Below are 18,135 nucleotides of genomic sequence, written 5' to 3'. Positions count from 1 at the left end.
TGTGGTTCTGTTTCCTTCAAGGTTCTGGGAACTCTTGTGGCCTGCTATCTTCTCTCTCAAGCTAAGGTGTTGTTGCTTGGTCATTCTAAACAGGTTGGTGAGATTGATTTAACGTGCTATCCAACCCGCAAAGTTAAACACCAGAACTGAATCTGAGTTCATGTAACTTGGTCTGCATGCGGACTGGTGTTGGAGACGGGCAGTAACTGCAGCTTCCAACAGTCCTGAGGCTCAGCAGACCCAATGGATACCTTGGACATGTTAAATAATAGCCTGCAGCTGAAGCAAATTGATTGCTCAGGGCCCAGATTGGGCTATAGTACTCGCCCACAATATTCACAGTCCAGAGGTCCAGTGGTCCTAACTTGGACACCAGCCTGGACGATGGGTTGCCTTGCCACAGTCGGATTATTGCCCTGTTCCAAGCCCGGCAGGACCCTGTGACTTCTGGAGACAGGTTCTTAGATCTTCACAGAGCCCTAAACCGCCATCTTGCAGCAGGCCTTAATGACGGGCAGCATACATTGCAGCTTCACAGGCCAGAGCACCAATTGCTATGGGCTGATAACGGAGAAGGTCTAGATGTTCTGCCTCACCACAGACCACCATGCTAGATGGAGGAAAGTGACCGAGTGGTGTCCTTCTTGGCATTGTGGTTTGGAAGCCTGATGGACCTCAGAGACACCCTGGGACAGCATCACGGCCTCTTATGGTCAGCCACATCATTCAACACCCTCCCAGTCAAACCAGTTCCAACCAGTGACCAAAAATGTGTCATAAATCAAAACTCTGATCTGTTTCTGTTTTTGAAGAAATCGTGGAAATGACAGGATGTTGCAGATTTGTCTCGTCTTTGGTATTTTTTTTATAGACCAGAGAATAGTAGTGAGTTTGAAAAGTATAATCAGCTGTGATTAGTTAGTACTACAGAACTTTATCCCTTAACATGTGAAATGTAGAGTTACGTTGACCTCCAGGGTGAGCTGTAAAGTGCCTTGAGATGACGTGTTGTGAACTGGCGCTCTATGAATAAACAGGAAGAAGACATGCTTGAGCTCAACACCATATAAGCTGCCCACCTGTTCAAATAGCGATGATGATGCGTTATATTGCGGCTTTCCACAGACCTGGTACACATCAGACAGGTGGTAACCTTCTAACACTGGAACTCTGCGTTAAGCACAGTGCTGCGGAAATGGGAAATCTCTTGTATTGCAAACCAGCTCTGTTCCAGAGTGAAGAAAGTGAATAAAGAAAAACATGATTTCAAACTTTATGGTGAATCAGCCTCCCAGAAGATATTGATCAGGAAAGTGTTCCAAGGTGCAGTAACAGCAGTCCTGGTGAGTGGGAGATGTTGGAAAGTCAACTCTGATACTCCATGGAGCTGAAGGGGAGGCGGAGTCACTTTTCCACCAGGAAACAACCGTCGTGTGAAGACAGTCACAGGCAGTCTGCTGGGTACAGACTCTCAGTAGACCTTTGACACACCGCTGCAGGTTGGTCTGTTCTCTGGAGATCATCTCTATAGAGCTACTGACACGTTTTCTAACTAATCCATTTTAACTATTTAGGGTCTGGTCTGAAAATCCAGTTAAGGTTCTGGTCCACAGTGGGAACAGCATGCCGGCCATTATGACATCACTCAGACTCGGACAGAATTTAGTCATGAGATCATTTGTCAGTGTTAGCTTTAGGTGAAAGTCACAATTTGGGGCAAAGTTTGCTGCTTGCTGGAGGTCTGCGCTCTCCAAGTGCTTTTCTAGTTTTTTATGGGCCTCCAAAGATCCGTTTGAAGAGCTACTGGCAAACATAACTTTGGGAAAATTCCATGTTAATTCAAATTTAGAAATTTGTGAATGATGTTTTGAGTTAAGAGGGGATTTTGGAGATTAGATGGAAATCATATGAACTACTAGTCAACTTTTTCTAGATTAGCCTTTTAGACATTCAGTTAAGCTAATCTTTATATTAGGTCATACTCTGAGCACATAGAAACAGCCTTGACTATTTTTTTTGTTCTGGAGAACATTTGTTGAACCCGTAACAAATGTGGACCTCGATGAGGCCCAGATAACTAGTAGTGCTTGTTTTTACTTCAAACTGTGGTAACTGACAGCAGCGGACTGGGACACAGCTGACTGTCGCTCTCTACCCGAGTCCCGTGTGTCAGTAGCTCCTCTACCGTGGTCCAATCATCCAGCAGCTTGCTGTTCCTCAGCCGGTTCTGCTTCAGGTGGCTCAGCTCTAGCACCATCTGAGATGACGCCGCCCCCTGGCACCCACCCAAATGCTCCTCCGCTCCACCTCTCCTCTCTCTGTGTTGCCGTGACAGTGCCATGTGACGTCTTCTTTCTGTTCGACTCCAGTATCTCCCTGCCCACCGACCATCCTCCCATTCATCCTCACCTCCTTTCAGACCGTCTCCTCGCATCTCTTCATCTGTTGTGACCTCACTGCGCTCCCTGGCCAATCGGTAAGCACGAGCTCGGAGCAGCTGGTTCCTTACTGACTTCTGATTGGATATCCTGGAGCGGGGAGATGTTGGAGATCGAGGACTACGTTGTGGAGCTCCCAGTGTGCTGTAAAAAGGACCACAGGAACTTTTGGGTTTTTCCACGTAACTGCCGAGTGTCTGAAAGCCCCGCCAGTCCGAGACCCCACTGGAGGCAGATCCAGGGCTTTTGGAGAGGGAGTCCTCCTCTTTGCTTCGGTTTGAACTTGGATGATTGATCAGGCTGACTCTGTCTAGGCCGACATGACCGGTGGGATGACAGTGACTGGGATAACTGGCCCTGCTCCTCGGCCCCATCATGTTCCTGCTTGGACTTTGATGGCTGCTCTGGTGAGTGTTTCTTAGAACGTTTGGGTCCGTCATGTTGGGATGACTTGCCCTGCGGCGCTGCTGGCCTTCACTCAGATCTGTTATTGTCCGACTCCTTACTGGGACCTCAATCCTTCCACCTCGACCCTGCTGTTGCTGCTCCAACCACAACGCTCTCCGTTGGCAGGGCTCAGTGCGGCTACCTGTACACAATCAACAAACAGCACTCCATCATTTAGCGCTGTCGTGTGATTGGTTCTAGTTAGTCACCGTTTAGCTAAAGTGGAATAGAGATGTTTTCTAAAACATTTAGCTCAGAGGTTGGAGTTCTGGTTCCTAAGACCTGCTTTACTGCATGTATAATGATTCAGATTTTTGTTATCAGGCTCCATAAGAGCTTGATCAGTTAAATATTGAACTTTATTGATTTCACATTGGAGAAATTCCCTCTCTGCATTTAACATATCCCATTGAGGAGCAGTGTGCTGCCATTGTGCGGCGCCTGGTAAGAAGTGTGGGGTTAAGGGTCTTGCTCAGGAATGCAGAGTGGCAGTCTGTGGGAGTGGGGCTTGAACTCAGAACCTCAGGATTCCAAGATCTATGCCCTAACCATCCCCCGCCAGTTAAATAAACACATCAGGATGAAAGCTGTCACTCCTGGTTATAGACCAGTTTGCATTCTAGCAATCAATACTTACCCATGAAGGGTGATGGGGGTGAATTGTGATGCGGTAAAGTGGGGCTTCTCTCAGCTCTGTGAAAGTGAACCATTGTAGTGGTGCTGTTTCCCACAGAGCACCGGGACGCCTGTGGTGGTCCAGAGTGGGTCACTGGCGTCGTCTCAGGGATGGACTCCAAATCCCACCGTGCCCTCTGCTCTCGAGGGGAGTGGCCTGATCGGAGGTGCGGAGTTGGTCGGTGAGTGTGGGTGCTGGGAAGCTTGTGCAGCCGTCTGTGCTCCCCGGTGCTGACGCTGTGGAAGCCGGAGTCGCTGGGTTCAGACGAGATCAGGGACTCCGAGGAGGAGGAGGAACCTTGGGAGGAAGGGGTGTGACCCGGAAGTGATGACATGGCATCCGTCTCAGCTTCAGAGAGTGCCACCCTGGGGTGTGGACTGTCTGGCCCGCACCCTAAGCCGCTGTCCAGCTCACTGAGGGGGAGGTAACTGAGTGGACGGTCAGGCCTCCAGGTAGGATGATAGTCCGACTGAAAACACAATTCAAGTGAATTTGAGTAGGGATAAAGATAAGCAACATTAGTTGTGCGCTGTCAATGCTTTCTCCAAAAGAAAATCTCCTATGATGTATATGTTTTAAAGATTTGACTGTTCTCAAACTGGTAGATTTCCATTATCTAATGGTGCAGCGATCCCATAAACCAGAATAACAAACAGACTTTGGCCCAGTTCAATGGCTACATGTCTCCAACAGGAAAACAATGCTTACAAAATTCAGAACAAGCGTCTCATGTACCTGTCTGGGGAAACTCGTCCCTTCTTCTGAGCTGTAGCAGCCAATCAGACAGCTTTCTGAGCTGGGCTGGTGAGGCAACATCTCTGGACTCTGGAGCAGAAGCCAGAGATGAGAACGACAGCATGAAAAATCAAACAAGGTTTCATCTGACAGCAAAAAATCCTAAAACTACCTGGTAGTCCAGTCTGTCCAGATGGTCCAAGCTGTAGGAGACGCTAGGCAGGTAGTTGTTACCTGGATGCTGATCATTTGATGCTGTGGGGAGGTAATTGGTTGGATAGACATCAGATGACAACATCATGTGGCTGTTGGCAGGGTATGGCTCAGGGGACACCGTCATGTGTCCATAGTAGCTCCTGTACAAGAGAAAAGGACAGTTTCTTCAAGCCTAGTGAGGCAGGCAGCAGGACCACGAGGGCTGGAAACCCATTATGTTCAGAGCCTCAATGAACTGACCGCTACCTAACCAGGTCCAACATCAGCTCATTGATATTCATGACAGGACAGAACCACAAGGAGCACAAACCTTTGTAAGTCTGACCTCACTCCCTAAAATAACATGTACTGCCAGAAAGGAAATGTTATGGAGTCCAATCTTTAGTCCTGGTCCAGTCTTACTACCAGGTTTCTCACCTTGGTAGAACTTGTGGAACCAAAACCTTGTTTTTCTACAGTTGGGACATCCTACTATTGATTCAAGTTAAGAACAGTTTTGCACCAGCTACATTTATCTCCTAAATTTGCTTTTTCTTTACCCCATTTAGAAGGAGGCAACCTGCTTGCCTCCTTTTCTAAATTGTTTAACTGCTCTGTTTTTCATGTTTGACGCTTTAACTCCTCGTCCATCAGGATCAGAGCGGATCTTTCCAGCAGGAAGTCAGTTATTAAAAAGCAAAATGGATGTGTTGGATCTAACTTGTATGTTAGATCCAGTTCCAACTAGTTTATTTAAGGAGATATTCCCGTTGATCTCCTCCTCCATTTTAGATGTGATTAATCTATCTCTGTTACAGGGATATGTACCTAAAGCTTTTAAGGTTGCTGTAATTAAACCTCTGCTTAAGAAACCGTCTCTTGACCCAGATGACTTGGTCAATTATAGACCTATATCCAATCTTCCTTTCTGATCTAAAATTCTTGAGAAAGTAGTTGCCAAACAAGTTTGCGATCACTTCCACCATAATGAACTTTTTGAAGAGTTTCAGTCTGGCTTTAGAGCTCATCATAGCACTGAAACAGCTCTGGTGAAAGTCACTAATGATATTCTCATGGCCTCAGATAATGGACTTGTATCTGTGCTCGTCCTGCTGGATCTTAGTGCTGCATTTGATCCAGTTGATCATAATTTTCTTTTAGAAAGACTTGAATATTTTATTGGAATTAAAGGAACAGCTCTAGACTGGTTTAAATCTGATCTATCTGATCGAATTCAGTTTGTTCATGTTAATGATAGATCTTCAACACGCTTAAAGGTTACCTGTGGAGTACCACAGGGATCAGTGCTAGGACCAATTCTCTTTACTTTATACATGCTCCCAATTGGTAGAGTTATTAGACAGCATGGGATTAATTTCCACTGTTATGCTGATGATACCCAGCTATATCTGGCTATAAATCCAGATGAAGCTAACCCATTACATAGATTACAGGCATGTCTGAAGACAGAAAAACCTGGATGACTCTTAACTTTCTGCTTCTGAATGCAGATAAAACAGAAGTTATAGTCTTTGGACCAGAGTCTCTGAAAAAGAAGCTGATTAGTCAGTCACTTCATTTGGATGGGATTAAACTGATTTCAGATAATAAAGTAAAAAATCTTGGTGTTGTTTTTGATCAGGACCTGTCATTTAAATCCCAGATCAAAGAGGTTTCTAGAATTTCCTTCTTTCATCTGAGGAATATTGCAAAAATGAGCAATCTCCTGTCCAGGGGTGATGCTGAGAAACTAGTCCATGCATTTGTTAATTCAAGGCTGGACTATTGTAATTCTTTACTATCAGGAAGTCCACAAACTGTAGTTAAAAGCCTTCAGCTGATCCAAAATGCTGCAGCCAGAGTTCTGATGAAAATGAAAAAGAGAGATCATATCTCTCCTATCCTGGCTTCTCTTCATTGGCTTCCTGTTAAATCCAGAATAGAATTTAAAATCCTCCTTCTCACATATAAAGCCTTAAATGGCCAAGCTCCATCTGATATCAGAGATCTGATTGTTCCTTATGTTCCTAACAGAGCACTTCGCTCTCAATCTGCAGGTTTACTAGTGGTTCCTAGAATTTCTAAAAGTAGAATGGGAGGCAGATTTTTTAGTTATCAGGCTCCTCTCCTGTGGAACCAACTACCAGTTTTAGTCCGTGAGGCAGACACCCTGTCTACTTTTAAGGCTAGACTTAAAACTTTCCTTTTTGATCAAGCTTCTAGTTAGAGTGGCTCAGGTTATCCTGAGCTATCTCTATAGTTCTGCTGCTATAGGCTTAGACTGCTGGAGGACATAGGGACCCCTTTTTCATCATTCTGCTTCATTCTATCTCTATAGTTCTGCTGCTATAGGCTTAGACTGCTGGAGGACATAGGGACCCCTTTTTCATCGTTCTGCTTCATTCTATCTCTATTCTCCCACTCTGCAGAATCTGTTAGTTCAATCTCTAACGTTCTGCTCTCTCTGCTTTTTCTCATAGTAGCTTCATCTGGTCTGTTCCTGTTTGGCTGTGACTCCATCCTGGAGAGAAATATCAGCTGTGCTGCTGCCATCAACACCTTTGTTTCTAGATGTTGGAGCTTGGCCTGTTTTCCAGTGTAGTCCTGTTTCTCTGACTGTGACTAACTGGATGTGCTCTCTTCATCCTCTGACATGGGAGCTGGCTCGGAGCTCGTCTGCCTGGCTGTGTGTTTCCTGGACGGGGCCGCCTGTGGAGCTGGTTGACAGTTGCCTTTTGTATCTATGCTTCTTTTGCAACAAACTATTGCTGCTGTTTTTATTGCTTTTTATTGTAATGTTTATACTTCATATTTATATTTATCTTACCACTGTTACCTGTCATGTCCCGCACTTTATGTCAGTTTTTAAATGTCAGTCTTGTATATTTTTTGTATATTTGTATATTGCAGAGAGTAAACGTAATTTCATTTCCCTTGTATGTCTTGTACATATGTAGAAAATGACAATAAAAGCTGACTTGACTTGACTTCTTTTTCTATGTCTGCTTCTGTCTCCTTGAACCCCAGTGGGCCTCAGCAGATGGCCGCTCACACTGAGCCTGGTTCTGCTGGAGGTTTCTTCCTGTTCAAAGGGAGTTTTTCCTCTCCACTGTCGCTACAAGCATGCTTAGTGTGAGGGATTGCTGAAGAGTCAATGAGTCGATGCAATCAACTGGTTTTCCTTAGATAGAAAACTTTGTATCAATCTGACTGTATGATCTGGTTGAACTGTAAAGTGCCTTGAGATGGCATGATGTGAATTTGGCGCTATATAAATAAACTGAATTGAAATTGAATTGAATTATATGCAGACTCTTAAACATCCAAATAACTTTACCTGGGGCTTCAGAACAGCACTATCAGAGAACCTAATTTCTTTAACATTGGAAAGGTGGAAAAACAGCATTTTAAATGACGCGACTTATGGATTTTATAAAGAGAACAGCAGGTGTTGTAGGTGGGAGGCGTTATTCTTATTCTTATTTTCATCACATAATAAATACTGCATGTTTCATCATTTTATTGCTCTACTCAAAGCCTCCATGTGTACTACTATCCCAACCGCTGTGAGGCGCACTGCCCTTCAACACTGCCAGTGGAAAATGGTGCTTGGCAAAATAACACGTTCAATGGAACCCAACGCCTTATTTCAATGAGCTGCCTTTGCATAAAAACTGAGGGAAAAAATCCTCCTTTTGAGTAAATACAGGGTCTCACCTTCCAAACTGAAACTTAGCACAAAATGACTTTTTTTCTCCCAGATGAACCTCAAAACCTGGATCTAGGTACTGCTATTTGTTGTCACTGTCAACAAATTAATTGTTCATTTAAACTTGTTCTTAAAGGTGCTTCAGTGTTGCCAATTGCAGCTAAACGTTTCCTCTTGGCTTAAAGGGTCCATGCTTACATCATCACAGCCCGGTCTACCTGGACTCGATCCTTCAAGGTCTGTGAAAATAAGGAGGCTGGAAGAGTTTTGCCTATAGATTCGAACAGGTCCAGCTTTCTCCGTCTTTCACTACTACCTGTACACTCTGTCTCCTAGCAACAGTGACAGTTGTCACACAAAGCAAACAAAGAATGGATGCGGAGCTGCTCTCTACTTTTTTGGGTGCCAATAATAACTTTTCTGAGTAGCTTCAGAAGCAGTATAGTCGTCTCAGATATCAGATTTATAGTCCCCACCCTGCAGATAAATTAGAATCTGAGCTTAAATTACAACCAGACCCATTTACACAGTAACTGATAAAACCTTTCAATAAAAAAAACATTGCCCGCCACATATCTGACTCTATAATCATTGAAACTATTTTCATTCATTTCATACGGAACTATTCACATACTTGGATTATATTAAACTGCACTTCCAATATTCCCCACTATGCTGATGAAGATTCTCAGTCATCCAGGTCATAGTCATTCCATAAAAGTTTTAAAAAATCCACTGGACTTGGTTTCCACGATTTGAAGACGTTTCTCTTCCCCTCCAGGAAGCTTTCTCACATCAAATGTCTGGATCCGCAGTGAGTTTGAGTCTTTATAGAGACAAGGCCTTGTATCGCTTGGAAACATGCAAATGGTAACCGAGGAGTGGGTCGTTTGGTTCCATTGTTGGCCTGTAATATCTGAAACCTGTCTATGATTCTGAAGGTCAGTCGTTAAGGGGAGGGGGCATAGGCAGGTTTCAGGTATAGCTGGAGACAATCCCCCCCTTAACGACAATCCCCCCCTTTAACGGAGGTTGGGGATCTTGGGCTTAAAAAGGTTGAAGACTACTGCTCTAGATCAGGCATCCCCAACCTCGGTCCTGTAGGGCCGCTGTCCTGCAGCTTTTAGAGGTTTCCCTCCCTCAGGAAATTTTAATTGAAAGCTGATTAACAGGCTTTTGCTCTACTGCAATCATTATAATCAGCTGTGCTAAAGCAGGGAAACCTCTAAAACCTGCAGGACAGCGGCCCTCGAGGACCGAGGTTGGGGATGCCTGCTTTAGATAATATATTGCGACTTTCTTCATTTAGTGGGGGAATAATCATGTAGGCATCAAGATAAACACAAATCAAATGCATGTTTTACCAAAGAAAACAATTAAAGTTCAATTAAAGCCATGGGTACTTCACACACGGCTATGAAGAGAGACGGCTGCTGCAGACGGGCTGCCGTTAGCCTCGGAGCTCCGCTGGTGACGCTGTCCTCTCGAAATCTGAGCTTTTTTTTTAAATCATGCACTAAATCAGTAAATGTTCCATATAGTGAAGCTTAAAGTATAATGTTTTCGCCTAAAATGACCTTAAAACGTACTTTTATTGAACAACGGCAACAGAAAAGAGAACTTTTATCTTAATCCTCTGAGCTCTGTGAGCGCTAACCTGGAAGCTGCTGCCGCAGTGCATGCTGGGACAGCTGTCTGTCTGGAGAATGGACAAGTCTGCTCTGATGCATGCTGGGTAAAGAGGGAGGGGCCAGAACAACATCCGGGTTCTTTGTCCGTTCTCTGTCTGCTGTTCTAGTGAATTGGAACAGCGCTTGGGCTGAGGCTGATTTTTTTTCATGAGGATACAAGAACGAAAAGTACAGAAAAATGCCCTGTAAGTCTGCTCCTCAAGGTCTCTTGGTACCACCCACTTTGGTGTCATGTTTAAGAACCTGTCTGGGGTTCTGGTTTCATACAGGGTGAGTTACACTTCAAGTGATGGTTTCAAATATTAATATAATTTATATAGTTATTGGTGATATCAAGAAGCAAAATGAAAATATTTAGAAAATTAACTACCTGTATTTAACTATCACAATAATGACAACATACAACTGGTATGAACCATCAACTTCATAATCATGCAATTCTCAGGATTCTCAGACTGCATATAGATGTCCTTTATATTCAGAAAGTTCTCCTAAAGAGTGATACCGTTTCACCTCACCATCCATCACAGACATTATAGAAAAAACTGCACCTACAGACAGACAGTATTTACTGTGTGATGGAAGACAAGATCAAACTGAGGAGGAACCCATGAAATAATGAACAGGTCCTACCTGTTAGAACAATGTTCTTAGACTGTATCTTCACCTGCTGCCAGGTAATAGATGCTTTGTTCCACTACTATTCAACCAGGAACTAGTTTACCTGTAATATTTTTGTAGTTAGAACAGTCTATGGCAGGCCGTTTAGATATTATTAGTTTGTCTGAATTGGTATTTCTGATAAATAAAATATTTGTAAAGTTCAGTTTAGGCAAATGGACAGGAAGTTTTCTAGTTTTCATCATCTGAGAGGCTTCTTCAGTTCCAACTAGTTGTGTTGCGCTCAAATCCCTCATTCAATATGTTGCGTGAGTCTCTGAAAAACCAGGATTTTCAGCAACGGATGTCTGTGCACTTCAAAAACCTGAGACAAAAACTGGTTCACCCCAAAGATTAGACACCCAGAAACAAGACAGACAACCCGGTTAATGCCGTTCGGTGTAGTGAAGAGTGCACAGACCTATAGATTAGAGAGACCAAGCAACCGCGACACAGGCGCATGGCTCAGCAAAGGAGGGCCAACTCCTCAGAACAGGACTCATCTGTTCCCCTACACCTGAAGGCCAAAGGACACTCGTTTGAGGACAACAACATCCAGTTTCTGGCCAAGGAAGACAGATGGTTTGATAGAGGGGTTAAGGAAGCCATCTTTGTAACCCTGAAAAAAACATTTCTCAACAGAGGAGGTGGTCTTAGACACAACCTTTAAGCTCCTTCCAGAGCACTTTTAGGAACAATACCTAGAAGATTCACCTTCCACCTGCCATTACCTGACTCACAGTTCAGTGAAGCATATAACTGAAACCACTCTGACAACGTAGTTAATGACCTCTCAGTACCCCTAAACAACCTTTAACCCCCAGGTGACCTGCATAGCCAATCCAGTGGGAGGGATCAGAGCCTCCTTTTGTTCCCCTAAAGGCTGATTTATACTTCGAAACTAGGTCGTCTGCGTAGGTGTCGCAGTGAACGTAGAGACGTCCCGTCCCCTTCCGCAGACACTCTGCTGCACTTCTCCCAAATTGTTGGTGAACGCAGACAGGAGGCCTCTGATTGGTCAAATCTACATCCGCTCTTCTCATGCGTTTCTCCTGTTAAACAAAGCACAGACCTCGCTTCAATATTGAGCATAAATCAAAACTGTGTCATACCTGCAACAAGCTCACTGCGACACAATGCTGCGGGGGTATAACCTTCATTCTTTGTTCCACCACTAGTATATTAATCTCAGTGCTCCCCACCACTAGTTAGAACTGAAGGAGCCTCTAGGGTGAGAGGAGAAACGTCTTCTAGAAAACATCACATCCAGTTGCCAGAACTGAAGGATTTCAAGCTGGACCCTGACCTGGAGGACTGAGAATCTGCACAGATATAAATGAAAAACATTTATTCTTTTTCAAAATGACATTCTTTAAATCTAGAATAAACATCCACAATGGCTAGAAATTAATTGTACATCTCCATATACCTATTGTTACTGGTCAGCATTTGTGTTATTTTGACTATGAAGGAATGTTTTTCAGATATCATAAATACATTTTCACTCAAACTGGGAAATATTAAAACAGCCACTTAAAATATGTAAATATTTCTAGGTATAATTCTGACCAGGAGGAATCCTATTTTGGTGATCTACAGATGGAACAACAGAGAGGAGCATGCTTTTAATAAATGTTAAAATTGCTTGCCATACCGACTTCATATAAACCTCTCCCCTAATCTACTGCTTCGCTATCTTCCCCTCCTTTGCAGCTGTTTCTCTGTCTTTCAAATACATTTTCCACTAATTTTTAATTTCTGCATTAAAGCTCTAGTTTCACTGGTGTTAAATAGACACTTCCTGCTGCCTGTTGTCATGGTGACTCGTTGAATCGGGGCTAGACTGATAATGGTTTTTCAAAGTGAAGGGACATACTACCCCTTCACAATCAGTTTCACTGCCATTGAAGTCAGTCCCAGCTTTCTAAGAGGACCTTCCCTTTTAGAATAAATTTTTGAAACCTGTGATTTTCTCAGTGTGATGAAGATGCAGCAAACTAGCAGAGCTTAAATGCCAGCATTTCCATCATTAGGTCGCCGTTAGACCCGCTGTCAAATCCCAGCCAGCCTTCTCTGTTGCAGACTGGCTGTCTAAGGGCTGAACAGTCTACTGGCCCTGCCCACTTCCTGGTTGGGGACAACCCTTATGGCCGATTTATACTTCAAAATGTGGTTGTCTGCAAAGGTGTCGCAGTGAACAAAAAGACGTCCCCGCCCCCTCTGCAGACACTCTGCTGCAACTCTCCCAAATTGTAGGTGACCTCAGACAGTGCGGCAGACAGGAGGCCAGCTTGTCTTGTTTTTATGACCGCAATTGTGGAAAACGACTCGTGAAGATGGAGCACCTAGTAGAGCGAGGCGCGCAAGAACGGTGGGACCCATTCCACCTGGATCCCTGCTATTTTTCGCCCTCACGTCCCTCCGTTGTCAGACAAACTTAGCCCCACATCCTCTCCGCCTCGGCCGTATCTAGACCCACAGCGTATAGCGCAGACGACGCTCAAAATTGAGCATAAATAAAAAATGTGTGTGTCAAGCTCACTGCAACACACTGCTGTGGGGAGCATAACCAGCCCTTTAAAGCTGCAGTCTGTAACATTGAGGAGAGAGCAGACTTCGACTGAAAATTTGAAGAAAAACAGGTTTCACGTCACTCCCCCACCCTCTCTGCTTCACTCATGCCCCACCTCCAAGCTCCACCCCTCTCACAGCATCTGCGCGGCTACCGCATGCGACCAGAAGGGGGGGCGGGATTCAGCGTGTGTGAGCTGTGATTGACACTCCATCAGACGCTCCTCTGGCTGTGATTGGTTGTTTTGACTCGTCCTGAATTATTCTTTCCAGATTGAAATACAGGCAGTAGGCGGGACCAATTGAAGCAGTTTTTTTCACAGGTTACATATCACATGTACTGCTGTCTGGGCATAGGGACAGTTTTAGCCAATATGACAAAAAAGTGATTTTTAAAAACTTACAGACTTCAGCTTTAATGTGGCAGAGCCTCCATGGGAACAAGCTAACAGGTTAGTGTTTAGGGGCAGGGTTGGAATTTGGACTTAGAGTTGATGAAAGTATCTCAAAGCAGCTGTTGTGAAGTTTGTGACGTTCAGATCGATTAATTCAGAGTTGAGGATGATGATGGTGAAGCGGGCCTCTGATGTGTATTTCTTATACCTGGAGTGTCTGCCAGAGGGCGCTCACTGTTCTGCTGACTTAAGTTTAACCTTTTCTGCTTTGAATATCTCATGTCGTCTGGAAGGAAACAAATAGCTTACAGTCCAACTCGTTTTGTAAAGGAGGTAGAAATATCTTTAAAGTTTAAACCTGCTGTGCTTCCAGGACGTCTGTTGCCATAAAATCAATGTGAAAAATAGGGAGATTTTATGGAAGATGGAAAAAAAAGCTGGATATCATCTCAACTAATCTCTAAGGATAGTAATAATATCCAATATTGTGGAATGTAAAGATGATTTAAATGAGCAGCGGTCTCTGAAATTTTGACCGTCACCAGTTGATCTAAGTCAGGAGGCCGGATGTCCTCTAATCAGGGCGCCGGATGTCCTCTAATCAGGGGACAGGGTGTCCTCTGATCAGGGCGCCAGATATCCTCTAATGAGGGGACAGGGTGTTCTCTGATCATGGGGCTGGATGTCCCCTGACCAGGGCGCCGGATGTCCTCTAATCAGGGGACAGGGTGTCATCTGATCAGAGGGCTGGGTGTCCCCTGACCAGGGGGCCGGATGTCCTCTAATCAGGGGACAGGGTGTCCTCTGATCAGGGGACAGGGTGTCCTCTGATCAGAGGGCTGGGTGTCCCCTGACCAGGGGGCCTGGTGTCCTCTGACCAGGGGACCAGATGTCCTCTAATCAGGGGACAGGGTGTCCTCTGATCAGGGGGATGGGTGTCCCCTGACCAGGGGGCCGGATGTCCTCTAATCAGGGGACAGGGTATCCTCTGATCAGGGGGCAGATATGTATGGAAACCATCCATCCATCCATCTTCCTCCGCTTATCCGGGGTCGGGTCGCGGGGTAGCAGCTTAAGAAGGGAGGCCCAGACTTCCCTCTCCCCAGCCACTTCCTCTAGCCCCTCAGGAGGAACCCCAAGGCGTTCCCAGGCCAGCCGAGAAACATAGTCTCTCCAGCGTGTCCTGGGTCTTCCCCGGGGCCTCCCCCCGGTGGGACGTGCCCGGAACACCTCACCAGGGAGGCGTCCAGGAGGCATCCTAACCAGATGCCCGAGCCACCTCAACTGGCTCCTCTCGATGTGGAGGAGCAGCAGCCCTACTCTGAGTCCCTCCCTGATGACCGAGCTTCTCACCCTATCTCTAAGGGAGAGCCCAGCCACCCTACGGAGGAAACCCATTTCGGCCGCTTGTATCCGCAATCTCGTTCTTTCGGTCATGACCCAGAGTTCATGACCATAGATGAGGGTAGGAACGTAGATTGACCGGTGAATCGAGAGCTTCGCTTTTTGACTCAGCTCTCTCTTCACCACGATGGACCGGTAAAGCACCCGCTTCATGGCAGACGCTGCACCAATCCACCTGTCGATCTCCCGCTCCCTTCTTCCCTAATTCGTGAACAAGATCCCGAGATACTTAAACTCCTCCACTTGGGGCAGGATACCCCCCCTGACCCGGAGAAGGCACTCTACCCTTTTCCGGCTCAAGACCATGGCCTCGGATTTGGAGGCACTGATCCCCATCCTGGCCGCTTCACACTCGGCTGCGAACCAATCAAGCGAGAGCTGCAGATCATGACCTGATGAAGCCAATAGGACCACACCATCTGCAAAAAGCAGAGATGCAATCCTGAGGCCACCAAAACAGATCCCCTCAACACCTTGGCTGTGCCTAGAAATTCTGTCCATGAAGGTAGAATCAGTGATAAAGGGCAGCCCTGGCGGAGTCCAACTCTCACAGGAAACGAGCCCGACTTACTGCCGGCAATGCGGACCAGACTCTGACACCTGTCATACAGGGACCTGACAGCCCGTATCAAAGGGCTGTACTCCTGGAGAACCCCCCACAGGGCCCCCCGAGGGACACGGCCGAACGCCTTCTCAAAGTCCAGAAAGCACATGTAGACTGGTTGAACGAACTCCCATGCACCCTCCAGGACCCTGCTGAGGGTGTAGAGCTGGCCCAGCGTTCCACGACCAGGACGAAAACCACACTGCTCTTCCTGAATCCGAGGTTCGACTATCCGACGGACTCTCCTCTCCAGCAACCCCGAATAGACCTTGCCGGGAGGCTTAAGAGTGTGACTCCCCTGTAATTTGAGCATACCCTCCGGTCCCTTTTTTGAATAGGGGGACCACCACCCCAGTCTGCCAATCTAGGGGAACTGCCCCCGATGTCAATGCAATGTTGCAGAGTCACGTCAACCCTACAACATCCAGGACTTTGAGGAACTCCGGGCGGATCTCATCCACCCCCGGGGCCCTGCCACCGAGGAGTTTTTTAACCACCTCGGCGACCTCGCCCACAGAGATTGGAGAGCCCAGCCCAGATTCCTCAAAGGAAGGCATGTTGGTGGGATTGAGGAGGTCTTCAAAGTATTCTGCCCACTGACCCACAATGTCCCGAGTCGAGGTCAGCAGCACACCATCCCCACTATAAACAGTGTTGTTGCTGCACCGCTTCTCCCTCCTCAGACCCCGGATGGTGGACCAGAATCGCTTCGGAGCCGTACGGAAGTCTTTCTCCATGGCCTCTCTATGGAAACCAAAGGTATATAATGAAAATGATGAGCTGTTCACAGCTGAGGGACGTTGGGGTTGGATAATCTGACCACCATGGGTCTGAGCTGAGATTAGGAGATTATTATTACTCATCTTCATCATTCTCAATGCTGTGTTCATCATAAAATATTCTATGAGCAAAGAATGCATGTAAGACTCTTTACTGTCTAGATTAATTTATGACTTTATTTATATTCTAACTTTTTTCTATTTACTGTAGTTTGATTTATTTATTTTTCTTCATATCTTCGTTACTACCTTTGAAGTTGATAATTTTTTCTTTATTTGTTTTGTACATGCATCCATAGCTTCATTGGTAAATATGTGCTTCATTATTACGTCATTCTTTAGTGTTTAATTACTGCACTTTATCACAGATATGAAAGATATGTTTCTTTTCCTTCAGGTAATGATGGATCTGCAGGACCGCGTCGGGCCTTTGGTCTGTTCTTGTACTCACCCTGCACCGTAGACGTCTCCCTGTCCTTCCTCCCCCTCCATTAGACCCATCGCTCTCAGGGCCTCCCAGTGCCTCTCTGGTGGGAGGCTACACTCGATGGCACAGTGGGACCGCCGCCTCCTGTGACCACGCCCACTTTTACTTTCCACTGCCACTGTGATGGGCTGACCATACTCGTCCACAAAGTGAAGCTCTTCTCGGCGCCGATGACGGGAAGATTCATGCGTCTTAGCCTGAGGAAAGGGAGCGAGGACAGTAAAAAAAAACCTTTTCCTCAGCATCCGCTGTTATATTTTTTATGTTTATATATTTTAAAAACAAGGCAAGGTGTGTATGAGGTCCATAGTTTCCTGCTGTATAAGAGGACCCTTTGTAAAGCAAGAGCAGCATATTTCTCCTCAATAATAGAGGAGAATAAGAATAATCCTAGATTTCTTTTTAATCTAGTTGCCAAACTCAACCAGAGCCATAGCTCTGTTGAACCGTCAATTCCACCTGCTCTTAGCAGCAATGATATTATGGGATTCTTTATAAATAAGGTTGATCTTATTAAAAATAAGATCATTAGCACTCCTCTATCCGCGATTGGTTTGTCTCTAGAGGGGGGGGGCAGCATCTGAGGTAGTCATGGAATCTGAACTGGGTTTAGACTGCTTTGATCCAGTTGAACTTTCTGAATCAGCAAAACTATTGTCTTCATCTAAGCCTTCAACTTGTATGTTAGATCCAGTTCCAACCAGGTTATTTAAGGAGGTATTCCCTTTGATCTCCTCCTCCATTTTAGATGTGATTAATCTATGTCTGTTACAGGGATATGTACCTAAAGCTTTTAAGGTTGCTGGAATTAAACCTCTGCTTAAGAAACCGTCTCTTGACCCAGATGACTTGGTCAATTATAGACCTATATCCAATCTTCCTTTCTGATCTAAAATTCTTGAGAAAGTAGTTGCCAAACAAGTGTGCGATCACTTCCACCATAATGAACTTTTTGGAGAGTTTCAGTCTGGCTTTAGAGCTCATCATAGCACTGAAACAGCTCTGGTGAAAGTCACTAATGATATTCTCATGGCCTCAGATAATGGACTTGTATCTGTGCTCGTCCTGTTGGATCTCAGTGCTGCATTTGATACAGTTGATCATAATATTCTTTTAGAAAGACTTGAATATTTATTTGGAATTAAAGGAACAGCACTAGACTGGTTTAAATCTGATCTATCTGATCGAATTCAGTTTGTTCATGTTAATGATAGATCTTCAACACGCTCAAAGGTTACCTGTGGAGTACCACAGGGATCAGTGCTAGGACCAATTCTCTTTACTTTATACATGCTCCCAATTGGTAGAGTTATTAGACAGCATGGGATTAATTTCCACTGTTAT

General features: G+C 45.3%; 1 protein-coding gene across 1 annotated transcript in view; it reads right to left on the bottom strand.

Annotated features, from left to right (window-relative positions):
* Window positions 1–2,098: 2,098 nt before the first annotated feature.
* The window catches only part of LOC119778911, a 47,635-nt gene continuing 31,598 nt past the window's right edge, over window positions 2,099–18,135 (bottom strand). The window contains exons 2-6 of the mRNA XM_038278352.1: window positions 16,756–16,988; window positions 4,469–4,652; window positions 4,297–4,386; window positions 3,523–4,030; window positions 2,099–3,027 (exon numbers count right to left, since the gene is read on the bottom strand). Of these exons, the coding sequence (XP_038134280.1) occupies window positions 2,099–3,027; window positions 3,523–4,030; window positions 4,297–4,386; window positions 4,469–4,652; window positions 16,756–16,988 (1,944 nt within the window). The remainder of the gene's footprint in view (window positions 3,028–3,522; window positions 4,031–4,296; window positions 4,387–4,468; window positions 4,653–16,755; window positions 16,989–18,135) is intronic.

The sequence above is a fragment of the Cyprinodon tularosa genome, unplaced genomic scaffold, assembly GCF_016077235.1.
Source record: "Cyprinodon tularosa strain WSP-4 unplaced genomic scaffold, ASM1607723v1 ctg1015, whole genome shotgun sequence".
Lineage (NCBI taxonomy): Eukaryota > Metazoa > Chordata > Actinopteri > Cyprinodontiformes > Cyprinodontidae > Cyprinodon > Cyprinodon tularosa.
Note: the sequence above shows the minus strand (reverse complement) of the source record. Positions and strands in the feature narration are given on the sequence as shown.